This window comes from Astatotilapia calliptera, chromosome 6 (assembly GCF_964374335.1).
Source record: "Astatotilapia calliptera chromosome 6, fAstCal68.1, whole genome shotgun sequence".
NCBI lineage: Eukaryota > Metazoa > Chordata > Actinopteri > Cichliformes > Cichlidae > Astatotilapia > Astatotilapia calliptera.
Window position 1 is genome coordinate 30,091,156 of NC_137427.1, and position 15,551 is coordinate 30,106,706.

The 15,551-nt window shown below is 39.5% G+C and overlaps 2 protein-coding genes across 4 annotated transcripts; one reads left to right on the plus strand and one right to left on the minus strand.

The window, feature by feature from the left end:
* Window positions 1–808: 808 nt before the first annotated feature.
* On the minus strand, window positions 809–7,243 carry LOC113024447 (cytochrome P450 3A30-like). Of its 2 annotated transcripts, XM_026171549.2 has the most exons (14): window positions 7,105–7,243; window positions 6,871–6,964; window positions 6,699–6,751; window positions 6,439–6,538; window positions 4,231–4,344; window positions 4,059–4,147; window positions 3,743–3,885; window positions 3,526–3,650; window positions 2,978–3,053; window positions 2,732–2,892; window positions 2,556–2,623; window positions 2,045–2,203; window positions 1,261–1,423; window positions 809–1,144 (listed from the first exon to the last, which is right to left on the minus strand). In XM_026171549.2, the coding sequence occupies exons 1-14, from the start codon at window positions 7,173–7,175 to the stop codon at window positions 1,037–1,039; spliced, it is 1,524 nt and encodes a 507-aa protein (XP_026027334.1). In that variant the 5' UTR covers window positions 7,176–7,243; the 3' UTR covers window positions 809–1,036. The 2 variants fall into 2 exon arrangements, with proteins under 2 accessions (XP_026027334.1, XP_080159217.1); XM_080303091.1 differs by lacking the exons at window positions 6,699–6,751; window positions 6,871–6,964; window positions 7,105–7,243 and adding an exon at window positions 4,542–4,803 and having other exon boundaries at window positions 6,439–6,518.
* Window positions 7,221–13,343, plus strand: LOC113024448 (cytochrome P450 3A40). Of its 2 annotated transcripts, none has more exons than XM_026171550.2 (14): window positions 7,221–7,301; window positions 7,711–7,870; window positions 7,960–8,053; window positions 8,567–8,619; window positions 8,825–8,924; window positions 9,020–9,133; window positions 9,315–9,403; window positions 9,516–9,664; window positions 9,773–9,900; window positions 9,987–10,053; window positions 10,136–10,296; window positions 12,211–12,437; window positions 12,607–12,769; window positions 13,066–13,343. In XM_026171550.2, the coding sequence occupies exons 2-14, from the start codon at window positions 7,800–7,802 to the stop codon at window positions 13,141–13,143; spliced, it is 1,494 nt and encodes a 497-aa protein (XP_026027335.1). In that variant the 5' UTR covers window positions 7,221–7,301; window positions 7,711–7,799; the 3' UTR covers window positions 13,144–13,343. The 2 variants fall into 2 exon arrangements, with proteins under 2 accessions (XP_026027335.1, XP_080159218.1); XM_080303092.1 differs by having other exon boundaries at window positions 7,282–7,333.
* Window positions 13,344–15,551: the final 2,208 nt, after the last annotated feature.

Consider the following 15,551-nt stretch of genomic DNA (forward strand, 5'->3'; position numbering starts at 1 on the left):
TTCATCCATGACCCTTTCATTATAGATCTGTGATTTTGTTTGTTTTGGACAATTGACTCAAAGGCTATTTAATGAGCAGGTGTGGGCAATTCCTTTGTGGTGTCATTATCAATCAAACAAATAAAAGGTCTGGAGTTGATTTGAGGTGTGTTGCTTGCATTTGGAAGATTTTGCTGTGAAGAGACAACATGAGGTCAAAGGAGCTCTCCGTGCAAGTGAAACAAGCCATCCTTAAGCTGTGAAGCTGACAAATCCTACAATATTGGAAATGGCAAAATCTGCACTTTGGTACATCCTGAGAAACAAAGGAAGCACTGATGAACTCAGCAATACCAAAAGACCTGGACATCAACGGAAGCCAACAGTGGTGGATAATCGCAGAATCATTTCCTAGAGAAACCCCTTGAAAACAACCAGCAAGTGAACAACACTCTCCAGGGAGATATCCAAGTCTACCAAATAAACAGCAGCCGAAAGCCGCTGCAGTAAAGGCCTGGTGGTGCATTAAAAAAGAGGAAACCCAGCATCAGAGTTCAAGACTTCAGGCTGTCATTACCAGCAAAGAGTTTTCAACCAAGTATTAGAAATGAACATTGTATTTTCACTTATTTAATTAGTCCAATTACTTTTGAGCTCCTGACATGATTGGATTGTGTTAAAGTATACTTTAGTTCCTCACACTTTTACACAATCTTTTTGTTCAACCCACTGAATTAAAGGTGAAAGTCTGCCCTTCAACTGCATCTCAGTTGTTTCGTTTAAAATGTATCATGGTAATGTACAGAAACAAAATTATTTTAAAAAGTTGTCTCTTTCCAAATATTTATGTAAATCTTCCACCTTTTTCTGTATGTTAGTGAGGCACTCTGTGTCATTACTTCTTAATGATGTGACATGTCAGTGATTAGTGATTATTCACTGCTTTTTTAAATGCTAACCAACTGACAAGAAATGAGTAGATGATCATTAATAAAATATATTAAATTGGTATTTTCATACCCAGAGTTTTTCTTGCATTTTAATCTCTGAGCGCTTTCTAGTTACATGGATCCACATTTGCTGAGCTGATGGAACGCATCTTCAGCTTTAGTTTGATTGGTCGAACCGGAGAGACAAAGCCTGCAACATCCATCTCTAAGGGGATCTGAGGAACGAACAAATTCACTAAATCAGAAACATCAGTTTTTGACAGCAAATGTTGTTTTCTTATTGCACGAAGGAAATTATGTCAAGCTAAGTTTGCAATTTACACACAGTCACCTCTGTTTCTTTGCAGACTGAGAAGCTGAAGTTCTGCAAAACTTCCACCATGGCCAGTTTAACCATCATCAGAGCAAATCGCGTCCCCATGCAGCTCCTTGGCCCAGCCCCAAATGGAAGGTAAGTATACGGGTTGATGTTCTGCTTGTTTTCTTTACTAAATCTGTAAAACAAATTGAAAAAATATGTCAAATACCCACAATTTATATGATTTTTTCTGCCTGCTATGACTGCTTTAAATTGATTAATAGAATCATATAACAGAAGTGTTTAAATGCTGCCCTAATAACATGTCCTTTAAAATATAATACAAAGATATTTACAAAAGAAAATATGCTTAATGTTGTAATGCCAAGCATATCATGTTTTTGTGTGTGATTTCTTTTTTCCTCAGTAACCTGACACAGGCCTACTGTGAGAAAGAAATTGCATAAAAATGCCAGATGTAGCAAAAATGATATTAAACTATGGAACAAATGTGCAAACTGTTATTTATGAATTAATACATTAGTTTAGAAGGTTCAATAAAAACTGAATTGTTTGAAATGTAACTTTCTATGGATTATTTAGTTGTTTTAAGTTTTACAGGGTTAATCTTGGCAGTGAATGACTGCATGAGTAAACAACCCTCAACATCCCTCAGAATCCCCAGTAGTGAGAAAGGCTGTACTTGGAAATTCCTTGTTGGCATGACTTAAGTAAATGATAAGTAGCTTTGCAGAATTGTTGCTATTTATCTTCAGAACGATAAGATAAATTGCTAACTTGCTAATTTGCTAACTACCTGTCAGGTTTGAACTCCTCTGGCTCTGGCCACAGCTCCGGGTCACGGTGCAGAGCGTAGACTGGAACCATAACAAGCATGCCCTTTGGGATTGTGATTTCACTGATTTTTACAGTTTCTTTAGCCACTCGTTCCAGACGTGGAATTGAGGGGTACAGCCTGTTGACAAAATGGGAATACTTTTTAAATGTCTGTATTTCACTAAGCATGCAATCACAAGCACTCCTACTGGCATTTGGATTGATGTGGTATGAGTATATGTTTTTTCACTAGGTGGCAATTTTTTTTAAATTATTCTTGTATGCTGGTGTTTATGCAATCCATGTGCAATGTCCCAGCTTGCATGCCCTCTCACAACCTGCAAGTATGTGCTGGACTGTCTTAGATCACACATTTACACAGCCTGTAACTCAGGTCCTATTGGCTGTGGTACGCTCCTACGCTCTCTCTTTGTCACCACGCGGTCTCATAGTGTATATTCTTTCAGCAAGCACAAGTAAAAGCTCATTACCTCAGACACTCACTGACCACACTGTCCAGGTACTCCATCTGCATCAGAGCTTCATACTCAACTGGACCCTATAAGGTTGTTACAAATCACAATTTTGGTTAAAGACAGCTCTGATTTAATGTTTTCATCAAATAATATTAAGAAAACAACTCCATAATCAGAAACTTTGATTCTACCTTGTTTGGGAAAGTGGAGTCTATTTCACTTTGAAGGCGTTTCATGATTTCAGGATTTCGTGCCAAACTGTACGCTAAAAAAACAAGAGCGATGGCACTCGTCTCGTAGCCAGCAAACACAAACATGGTCACTTGGGAAATTATCTCGTGTTCAGTAAGACCTGTTAGGAACAACAGAAGAGGGCATGAGACATCTGATGTGCATAGATGTGACCACAGGGACTCTATGTGTAGTGATGTTTTTACCCTTATGCTTCTTTTCTTTGTCATTTTCACTGGCTGTCTGACACTTGATCAAATGCTGAAGCATATCATCTGAAGCCTAAAACAGGTCATACGAAAACACATCTGATTAAATGACTTTTACATCATATCTGAACAAGCACTTGAAACAATGCCCGCATGTGAAGGTGAACCTCAAACACACACACATAAAAATGATTTACCATAAAACTAAAATCAGGGAATATGAGTTTAAGAATTGGCGCCAATAATTCTCTTTAGGAAATTTGAAACCTCGCATCTTCTGGTGATCTTTTTATATGTGAGGCATGTGTGGCACACCATGTTGAGATCACAGGAGATTTGGTAGGCATATTTGGATATTTCTATTTAACAATCAAGGTCACACGATGTGACTAAAACATGTAAACAGGTCATGAGGTGAGATTGTTTCAGTCATCTGTTAGTGGTTTCTCAACTGGATTTCTGCAAGTTTCATTGTAGCTAAGCATTCAATGAGCTGCGAAACAAGACTATATTTATGACGATACCGAGCTTGTGTTTGTCCAAACCTGGGACGAGCTGATGCGTTCGGCTTTGACCTTCTCCGCAACTGACTTTAAGAAAGCGGTAGAAGACTTGGGGAACAAGGAGACACCCAGGCACTCCAGGAGAGGAAGAAAAATTGGAAAGCATGCTGAGAAAGAAAAAATGGGTCAAAACGTTTGGTTACCAAATAAATCTGTTAATAATAAGACAAAAAAACCCAAAACAAAACAGAGGCAGTACCTTGAAAAATATAAAGAAGAATGGAAAATTTAAACATCTGGTTTGCGTGGGTGATGAAGGGATTTGAAGGGTTCTTGATTGAGTCAAAATCCACACTGAATATACAGCTTGCCATCACGTCAATGCTGTAGGATCCAAAGAAGCTGGAATGCACACATTGTACTCAGCAGTGGCACATTCAAGGCCTTCAACTGTTTGCTCCACACAGCTGCAAAATCAGCCCACAAGTTCCTTTAGCTAACACATTTATTTTTCATCTTGGGGGAAAATCTGAGGTTTAATGTTTTACAAACGTAGCTTGGATGGTATCACTCACTCTTTCACAATAATGACCTCATCATTGTGCGCCTTGGACTGCAGGCTGTCTGTCAGTTTGTGCGAATGATGCTTCATGATGCTAAACATCTTGAACAGAGGAAAAGAACGCAAGTGAAACAATGGTGAAGACAAATAATACTCTTTTGTAACCTCCATATGTCTCCACCTACTTCTTTTAGATGGCCAGAGGTGAAGGAGGGAGAGAGGATGTTACGAATCCGTCTCCACTGATCATCCTCAGCCAGAGACACTGCGTCATAGAGATCTCCATTCAGACGAAAGTTCTAGAGAGATAGTGGTTTTAAGTCGTGGTTATATGTTTGCACGTGTTTGGCAAACAGCTGTAAATACTTGTACAATGATAAGGCAAAGGATTCGCAGATGCAAATCAAAACTATGAGTGAACATGTATGGAATCATATAGTAAACAAAAAAACCCTCAAAATATGTTTTATATTTTAGATTCTTCAAAGTAGCCGACCTTTGCTTTGATTACTGCTTTGCACACTCTTGGCATTCTCTCGATGAGCTTCATGAGGTCGTCACCTGAAATGGTTTTCCAACAGTCTTGTTCCCAGAGATGCTGAGCACCTGTTGGCTCTTTTGCCTTCACTCTGAGGTCCATCTCATCCCAAACCATCTCGACTGGGTTTGGGTCAGGTGACTGTGGAAGCCAGGCCATCGCTCTCCTTCTTGGTCAAACAGCCCTTACACAGCCTGGAGGTGTGTTTGGGGTCATTGTCCTGTTGAAAAATAAATGATGGTCGTGGCTTCTTAGCAGCTATTTGATCATAAAGACCTGATTCACACAGTCTCCTCTGAACAGTTGATGTAGAGATGTGTCTGCTACTGAAACTCTTTGTGGCATTTATCTGGGCTCTAATCTGAGGTGCTGTTAACTTGCAATTTCTGAGGCTGGTGACTCAGATGATTTTATCTTCAGCAGTAGAGGTGACTCTTGGGGGCGATTGTGGCTCAAGAGTTGGGAGTTCGCCTTGTAATTGGAAGGTTGCCGGTTCAAGCCCCAGCTTGGACAGTCTCGGTTGTTGTGTCCTTGGGCGAGACACTTCACCCGTTGCCTACTGGTGGTAGTCAGAGGGCCCGGTGGCGCCAGTGTCCGGCAGCCACGCCTCTGTCAGTGCGCCGCAGGGCGGCTGTAGCTACAATGTAGCTTGCCGTCACCAGTGTGTGAATGGGTGGATGACTGGATGTGTAAAGCGCTTTGGGGTCCTTAGCGACTAGTAAAAGCAATATACAAATACAGGCCATTTACCATTTGGTCTTCCTTTCCTGGGGAGGTCCTCATGTGAGCCAGTTTCGTCGTAGTTCTTGATGGTTTTTGCGACTGCACTTGGGAACATTAATATTCAAAGTTTTAGCAATGTTCTCGATTGACCTTCAGTTTTTAAAGTAATGATGGACTGTCGTTTCTCTTTACTTAGCTGATTGGTTCTTCCTATAATAGGAATTCTAACAGTTGTCAAATAGGGATGTCAACTGTGTACCAACCTGACACAACTGATGGTCCCAACCCCATTAAGAAGGCAAGAATTTCCACAAATGAATGCTGACAGGGGACACCTGTGAAGTGAAAACCTTTTCAGGTGATCACATCATGAAGCTCATTGAAACAAGGCCAAGGATTTGCAGCGCTGTCACAAAGCAAAGGGTGGCAACTTTAAGGAATCTAAAATATAAGACTTTGCTACATAACTCCATATATCTTTCTTCATATATCTGATTTCTTCAGTTTGTATCTACAATGTAGGAAGTAGTAAAAATAAAAATAAAAATACATTAAATGAGAAGGTGTGTCCAAACTTTTGACTGATAGTGTAAGTTGTTACATCTTTGAACATGTGCTATGTTAAAAGTGTTATTATATAATTTTAAAAGCTAAAGAGCCATATCAGAGCAGAAAGTGAGCGTGCTTGATATGTTACTGTTGTATGCTGTATGTACACATGCTAACATTAGCATGTTTCAACCACCTTTGGGTCGAATATCACACTTTTTTCCAGCGATAAAAGGTACGAAAGAGCAAAGCTTGACTGTATGTCATATTCAAGTGCAGTGGTATTTATCATAATCATGAATAGAGTTTATCTGAAACATGGATGGAAATTATGTGAGCAGAGGATTTTCACAGTTTTCAGTGTTTTCAGCTTCTGTTGTTACTGAGGGAACTCGCGAAAACATTTCTTGAAATTTTGTATTTCCAGCAGGATGATTTGATCATTTTGATTGTTTTGATCGTTTTATTGGAAAAAACAAAAAACAATCATATCCCAGGGTTACTAGTTACCACAAAGTTTTACTATAACAGACTGTTGGGTGTTTTGTTTCAGTCAGTGTTCATTTCATGTTCGTGTTCTCACTCTGCGGTTGGTAAAGTAGGTGAAGCACTCCTTCACCAGGATGGTTTTCAGCATATCAGGATCCATCACAGCCAGCATGGGTTTCCTGAACTCATACACACTGAACATTTACACAGAACACATCTGCATTTTGGGAGGTATTTGTAGTGGAAAATATTTTTAATTGCTGAAGGAACTTTGGCTCCAGTTGTGCTGACAAAAACAAAGAAATAAATTAAAAACACGCACAAGCTCTTATATGGACAGTTTTACAAACTCACCCCCATATCCTCCCATACTTTTGAGCACATTCGTAGTCATCTAAGTAGTGAACCTGTTAACAGGAAATGCATATTTATCACCAAGATATGTTATACATTATTCACTGTATCCTTCTGAACTTGGTACAAATCATTCGATCTTTACAAATAGCAATCACAAGGATTTACATACACGGTTGTGCCTGGCTATTGTTCCCCAGTACATGACTGGCTTTGGACCCGGGATCCCCATCTTCTCAAATATACCAAAGGTCCAGTGGCCGTACCTAGAAAGAACATCAAAGGGGTTAAAGCATGAAGGTGCACAGGTTCACTCAAACACTGTTTACTGTTAACTTGCTTGTCTTGACCAATTCAGCTGTTGCCAGCTTAAATTTAAACTGTTTTACTGTAAACATTAACTCACATAACAAATATGCAGATAAATGTGATCAGCAGTATCCATGTTTGCAAAGAGAAGAAAAGAACAAAACCCATGGCTCCCTCTTGCTCGGCTGCATTAAAGTAATCTGATCTCAGAGAGGAGGAGTCCTGTTACATAAACCAGCCTCTTTCCTCTTTCCAGGCTGAAGGAAAACAGGAAAAGAACTTTCACCCACAGATGTGAGTACATGCCTGGACATGTTTTTTTTTCTGTGAGTACAGTATAAGTTTAAAGCTGTTTATATAAAACAATTTGACCAAAAAATGTTCGTAATGACTTGACTGTGACTGCTCTGTAACATTCAAATACCAAATACAATAAGATTAAAGTTCAAACAACAAAACCTTTATGCTAATCACAGCTGTTTTTATTGCATTGTTGTGCTTCTTTTGTTTGTTTTAAACTCATAAAGCACAAAAATGAAGGGCTGAAAACTGCAGGGTCACAAACAGCAGAGCTACTACTCGTGATTATGACGCAGTAAATGCTCCTCAGTCTTTCTCTCTGTTAATTATTCACTTGACGCTCTCTGCTGCTATTGGTTAAACTCACACACACTTCCCTTTCTCATGCAACATGTGTGTGCAGCACAATATAAAAGGCTCTGGTCAGGACGCTTGTGTTACCACTGAGAGAAGAGAAAAAACAGAAGAAGAGAAGAGAGAAACTTGGCAGACATGGCGTACTTCTTCTTCTTGTCCGCAGAGACGTGGACCCTGCTGGCTGCCCTCATCACGCTGCTGTTTGTGTAAGTTTTAAAGATTACTGGATGTGTTCAGCTATTTCCACTTTTTGTTCTTCTTTTATTCTCTTACACCTGTTCCATGTTTTTCACAGGTATTCCTGCTGGACATATGGGACATTTAAGAGACTGGGAGTCCCTGGGCCCTCACCTATCCCATTTTTTGGCACCATGTTGAAATATAGAAAGGTGGGCAATAACACTTACACTGTATATACTGTATATACTGTATATACTGCATATACTGTATCCACTGTGGACTGTTTCAAATGTATGATCCCTATATTAATGTCTCAGATCCACACGTCACTTTGAACGCTGCCTGTGTGCACAGTGTTAGATCAGTGAACCAGACTTCGTTGCTCTTTCAGTTTATCTACATTTTCCAAAGTCTTGGTAATAGCTTGACCTGGGTCATATTTGCATAATGATCCAAGTACTATTTTCTATGATTTGTAGACTAATTGAAAGATGACACACATTTTTTAATTGTGTTATCATCGTTCTCTGGTGTAGTTGAAGTCCATTTGATAAGCCCCACCTTCTTTAACTTTCACTGTGACCTATGGTCACGTACTGCCCCCGTGTAGCCAACACTACACACTTGATCTTTGTGTGATCTGGTGTTGTTCAGTGTTCTACGTCATAAACAGCTCATGATGTGTTTAATAATTAGATCTTTTGTATCGCTCTTGTTTCCAGGGATTTTTTAACTTTGATGAAGAAAGTTATAAGAAATATGGGAAAATGTGGGGGTAAGTAGTGTTTTCTACAGTGTGTGTTTGTGTGACTCTGAATGCATATAGAATATGGTTATTATCTGTGCTTCAGTTTTACAGGTGCCTGTGTGTGTGTGTGTGTGTGTGTGTGTGTGTGTGTGTGTGTGTGTGTGTGTGTGTGAACATGAAAAATGAACATATTAATTATTGTTTTATTAATCCCCCCTCACTGTTTGTACAGCATTTTTGATGGCCGTCAGCCCGTGTTGTGTATCACTGATCCCGCCATGGTAAAAACTATCCTGATAAAGGAGTGTTACTCTTTCTTCACAAACCGCAGGGTTAGTAAGGACATTATACGACTCAATCAGTCTCTTTTTAAAAAAAAAATCTGACCTTCTGTCCTCATCACCAGCTGCTTTGAATGTTATTGCAGAATTTCCGTCTGAATGGGCCGCTGTACGATGCTGTGTCCATTGCAGAGGATGATCAGTGGAGGAGGATCCGCAGCGTCCTTTCTCCCTCCTTCACCTCTGGGAGATTGAAAGAGGTACGTCCCTCTCTGCCCTGAAAACAATACAATGCCAAAAAAGACATCTATTAACATGAATGCTCCCTTCTTTAGGATTTTGTTCAGTCCGAATGTAGATGTAGAAAAACAGTGTTACCTCTGTGCTGCTGAAATTGCATTCAGGGTTGACTTTTTTGTTTTTTGTCTGTTTGTGCCTCAGATGTTTGACATCATGAAGCAGCATTCAGCCGTCCTGATCAGCAGCATGAAAAAGAAAGCAGATAAAGATGAACCTCTAGAGCTGAAAGAGTGAGAACTCTCATACTGTTTTCATTTAAATACATCAGAAAAAACGCAGATTCATCTCTTCTAAGTCTGCAATAATAAAGGTCATGTTTGATGTGTTTGTGTGGTTTTGCAGGTTTTTCGGACCCTACAGTATGGATGTGGTAACCAGCACCGCCTTCAGTGTGGACATCGACTCTCTCAACAACCCCTCAGATCCTTTTGTCACGAACATCAAAAAGATGCTGAAATTTGACTTTTTCAACCCCATCTTCCTCACTGTTGGTAAAGTATTCATTACATTTTTATAACTGCAGCTCATGCAAGATCATCAATGCAGCTGCTGTCCTTCATCTTCCATTAATAAATGTCCTCTTGTTTGTTTAATTTCAGCCTTCTTTCCTTTCATGGGTCCCATATTGGAAAAATTGGAGTTTTCCTTTTTCCCTGCATCTGTGACAGACTTCTTTTACGCTGCACTACAGAAGATCAAGATTGATCGAGAGACCAGCAAACAAAAGGTACAGCTGTGAGTTCGTGTTTGTACCAATAACCTGTTCTGACATAAAATCACAGCTGTTCTCAGACTGTGTTTGTTGACTTCCAGACTCGAGTGGACTTCCTCCAGCTAATGATCGACTCTCAGCAAAATAATAATTCCAAACAGGATAAAGGTGATACACGGACACACGTCTCCACACATGGAAAAACCAGCTTAAAGCTGTTCTAACGTGTATATCCCTCCTACCTCCTCAGGTCTGACAGATCATGAGATCCTTTCCCAAGCAATGATTTTCCTCTTTGCTGGCTATGAAACGACCAGCAGCTCTCTCACTTTCTTGTCTTACAATTTGGCAACAAACCCTCAGGTGATGAAAAAGCTGCAGGAGGAGGTGGATGCAACCTTCCCTAACAAGGTACGTGAGAAGTGAAAACATCTGGAACTGAATAGCAGTCTTAGTGAGAAGTGAGAAAAACCTTTCTTTGATGAGATCCCACCTTACTCCAGATTTAGGCTTGACTCATCTCCCTTTTAATGCAAACACACATCCTGATTTATACACGAAAATCCATCCATTTCCTTCTATCCAGTTTAAGGTCGTGGGGTGATGGGGGCTAATCCAGCTGTCTCAGGGAGCTGTGATAGCCAAGGAGGGCTGCAAAGTGGTGTTAAAATCATTTCACAAAGACACAATAAACACAAGCTTCCTTTGCAAACAACATAAAAAGTTCACAGAAGAAGAAGTCAGCTTTTAACAATGGTAAATGGCCTGCATTTGTATAGCGCTTTACTTAGTCCCTAAGGACTCCAAAACGCTTTACACTGCATTCAGTCATTCACCCATTCACACACACATTCACACACTGGTGATGGCAAGCTACATGTAGCCACAGCTGCCCTGGGGCGCACTGACAGAGGCGAGGCTGCCGGACACTGGCACCACCGGGCCCTCTGAATGCATAATGATCAAGTTCATAATAAACCTCAAAATTTACCTATAAGAAGTTTTATGTTTTTTTCTTTAATTTCTTTTCAAGGCTATTTTAATTTAATTTCCTTTGACCTTATTTCGTGTATTTTCTTGGATTAATTACTACATTGCAATAGTGCATACAGACTGTCTCTCAACCAGAAATCCAAACAGCTGTTTTTAAATTGTACCACTAGAGGGCAGAAGAACTCCACAATAGGGTTGGGTGTCGTCACTGATTTCTATAATAGATTCAATTTCGGTTCACAAGGTTCCGATTTGATTCGATCCACGATTTGATTCGATTTGAATGGGGGTAAATTTTGCGTCAGACAGTCAGAAATATTATAACTCTGATCATTTATCAGTACTGGCACTTGTGACACTTCATCAGAGGTGTGAGCATCACAGCAGATGCCTTTGTGTCAAAGATAAAACACAGAAAAACATGAAGTAGATTTTCCTGGCCTGGCTTTTTATAGCAGATAGCCTTAAAAATATTCTGCAGTAGATCATAAACTGAAGAAAACCTTGAATCAACATATGAACATTACCTGATGCTGCGGAAGTGAAGCAGTGCAAAGTTAGGTGTTATTTGAGACACAGGTAGGCGTTTTGCAATGATTGTTGTATCATTTTTAAAGGTTTCATATTTCTTGGGAATTAACAGCAGAAATTAGACTTTCTTGTCAGAAGTCATTTAAAAAAACTGCGACTAACAGCGCTGTAAACAACGGTAGACTGGTGGGTAAGCAAGTGAATAATGCAGAAAACAGAGATTTGAGATGGTAAACTGTTCTTGAAATACACTGAAAGAGAGAGCTTTGCAGGAAGTGGGATTTTTATCGTGGTGGAAGCAAAACAGCAAAGGTAAGAGGGAATAATGAGGATATTTATCTAATGCGAAGCTAGTTTTGATCTTCTTTTGCTGCTGGTTCAGTGAATTTTGGTTGGAAAGTGACAAAACCTGCAGCTTCAGACTCTTTCAGCCCTGACCGCGTGTCCATGTACCTGCTGTCGGGTGAGAAAGCCGACATCTCACAGACTCTGATGAGTCGGATCCACGCTTTCTGTTTACGTCTTTGTGTCGAATCCGTTTATCTGCTCTCATTTACTGTTTTAGCTGTTTGGTGGTTGTTGAAATGAAAACATTAACATGAGATTCTGGTGATTCTGGCGAAGTACATGTATATTTAAAATCTATACAGGACATAATGAATCAGTATCCCGTTATTCAAGCTAAAATGGATTTTAATCGGAAAAGCGACAATTGAAACCCACCCCTACTCCACAAAAGTCCAGTTTGTGGGTGATATCAAGAAGTGGCTCAGAAAGACATGTTTATGTGCTTGTGTTCAGGCTCCCATCCAGTACCAGGAACTAATGCAGATGGAGTATCTCGACTGTGTCATCAATGAGTCTCTCCGATTGTTCCCCATTGCTTCACGTTTGGAGCGTGTGGCCAAGGCCAGTGTGGAGATAAATGGCTTTGTGATTCCAAAAGGTATGGTTGTCGTGGTACCCACCTGGCCGATGCACCGGGACCCCGAGATTTGGCCTGAACCAGAGAAATTCAAACCTGAGAGGTACGGAAAGGTGTCTGATGTGACAAAGCAGAATGAAGCTCTGTGGGATATAACCCAGTTTCTGTTGTTAATACACTGTGTGTGTGTGTGTGTGTGTGTGTGTGTGTGTGTGTGTGTGTGTGTGTGTGTGTGTGTGTGTGTGTGTGTGTGTGTGTGTGTGTGTTCTCAGGTTCAGCAAGGAAAACAAGGAGACAATTGATCCGTACAGCTACATGCCTTTTGGAGCAGGCCCGAGGAACTGCATTGGGATGCGATTTGCTCTGGTTGTGATGAAACTTGCAATAGTGGAGATCCTCCAGAGGTACAGCTTCTCTGTGTGTAAGGAGACCGAGGTGAGAGCCCAGATCATCTTCTCTAACTGCCATTGCCTTTTTTATGCTGTATGAAGAGCCCTGTCCCAAAATTATTCACTGCTAGTTTAATAGTGATGTGGACGATGCATCCACAGTGTACATCAGTCCAAAGATAAAAAGCCATGAACTGGCACAGCACTTTCATAAAACAATTGGATTTTACGCATTTCTACGTTTTCCATCAGCTTTCCACCTTAAGTTGTTTGGAGATCTGAAATAAGAAGGCAGAGTTTTGTGTGTATTTGTCATTTATTTTACATGTCACTTCCTTGCAGATCCCCTTTGAGTTGGACATCCAGGGTCTGCTACAACCAAAACGACCAATCAAACTGAAGCTGGTGCCACGTTCTTAACCTTCCTGCTAAAAATAAAAATGATAATGAAAGATTCTCTTCTTAATTGTGCTCGTTACAAACCTTTTGTGTACAGAAGCAAATGCTAGTTTTTTACCAAAACAGTACAAGAGTGTACCTCTGCATCTTTTTTCTTAACTGAGTGACAGATGAACCATTTTACTGATCTTTAAAAATCAATAAAGAATGTCCAGATTCTTCTACTCTGTCCTGTCATTTTTATGCGCTGCAGATAACTCTGAATGTAGTCACTTTGCTGCTCACATTAGGAAAATAAATGTTAAAATTCAATTTTATGTAGTTTCCAACAACAGTCAACTCAAGGTATTATATGACCTAAAGTGAATGCCCTACAGTACCAGAGAGAGACCCCATAATTGCTTTAGTGAAAGGTTTGGTGATGATGTGGAGGACAAATTTCTTTTGACCTGGAAGACACAGCGAGCAGAACAAGGCTCAGGGCGGGGCCTGGTCGGGGGCACAGAGAGACCACAAACAAGAAATAGGAAAAAAAAAATTAAAACTCTGGAGGAAAATGGAGAAAAAGGTTAATAACAGGCATGTGGTGGATTTTAACCTGATTTCTAGGTTTAAAGGGAGCCAATGAAGAGAAGTTTAAAATGTCAGGCCCATTTCTTAACCACTCAGGCTCTTAGATCATGGGGACGACCTGAGTGGGATAAAGACACAAGAGTGATTTCTGCTGTTGTGTAAGAGCATTAATTACCAAATGTTAAAACAAACAAAAAAAAGCTTTACCTTAAGAAATGTATATCTGTATGAAGCACTGAAGTAAAATAGCCTCTTTTTTTTTTGCTCTAACAGCGCCCTCGAGTGGACACTTTTCCCCTTAAGTTCATGTGCTCTTGCCCCTTCACTGATCCATTCTCCGGGTTTTAGTCCATCTTGTTCTTTCCATGTTTATAAACAGAGGCTAGAGATAAAAAAAAAAATCTGAGGCGGGCAAACCAGCTACAGTGCAAACACTAAATGTTCTTAAGGTTGGATTGGAGGACTACATGACGCTGGAAATAGCTGAAATCCGCGCCATTACATCAAAACTATAGAACCATATCACTTGATTAGACTAAAATGGGATTTAGCCCAAATGTACAATAATATATACTTTGTGTTTTAGAAGCTTTAATATGAGAATTGCATCGTTTTCATTTATTTATATTAGACAGTACGTGCAGTCTTTTGGGCACTAACCGTAACCAGAATCCAGGAAAGACGTGAAAGTGAAAGAGAATGATCAGTTATGAATAAGAGCTAGATTTTAATCTCAAGAGACCATCCTAGAAAGTCTGTGATGAAACTGAACACAACCACCAGTTTCCTTTTGTGACCACATGAACCATGTCCGTTCAGAGGGCCCCAGGTGTGGCGTTCACTGCCATTTTCGTTTAAAATCATTGCTGAGTTTTGTTTCGGGCTATGCTGTCTAAAATGTTTATTTTAGCCGTTTTGTGCAACTGCAGTGCAGTTTGTTTCCATTGCATTTGTTTTTGTTTTTATTTTCAACTTGGTTTTAAATACACTGTTTAAAAAAAATCTAAGAAACAACACTGCACTGTGTTCAAATATACTACATAAATAAATGATATGCATGATGATAGCAGTTTGTAAGGATTGTTTCATAATGTATTGTTTCAGAAGTCTCTTCTGTAACACAATTATTTAATAAAAGGGTTTATTTTTAAAATGCATAATTATGTCACTTCTTAGCAAATCTGTTTGAATTTCTGTCTCATGTGGAACCATGCCTCTCTAAAGAGAGACAACACGTTTTTCACCTCTAAATATTTGCTAATTTTCTAATGATTACTTTCCCTAAACTATTAATCCAATTTTGACATAATCAAGCTCTTAACTGTAAAACCATGACTTTGCATTTGACCTTTCTTGAAATGGAAAATCCGTAATGCTGTATAGTAGTTGGTTGCAATGTTTTTAAAGCACAATAAAATATCCTGTAAGTAATGTTTTTCATTCACTTTGACAGAATGAAGTTGAAAGTACTGTGCCTCATTTCACTATAACCTTTGGAGCGGTGCCCTAAATTGGTAAATAATTAACCTATTTGGTTGTGGAGAAAGACACATTTCTGTGTATGGATGCCAAGTGATGAAACTAATATATTTACATGTTTCATTGTTTGGGGCACCAAATGAGATCCGTGTTTCATTTTGGTCAGTGTTTATACAAATAGAGATAAAACAGGCATAAATAATAAACAGGCCTAAAACAAAGGTAAGATTACAAAAACGGTAATGGAAAAAAAAAACCCACAGCCTAATAAACCAATAAAAATCGTGTTTTTTAAAAAAAAAAAAAGTGAAATGAAAACACAGTTTTAGACTACAGGGCTAGACTAGAAACTAAAGAATGGGGAACAAAGCAAAGAA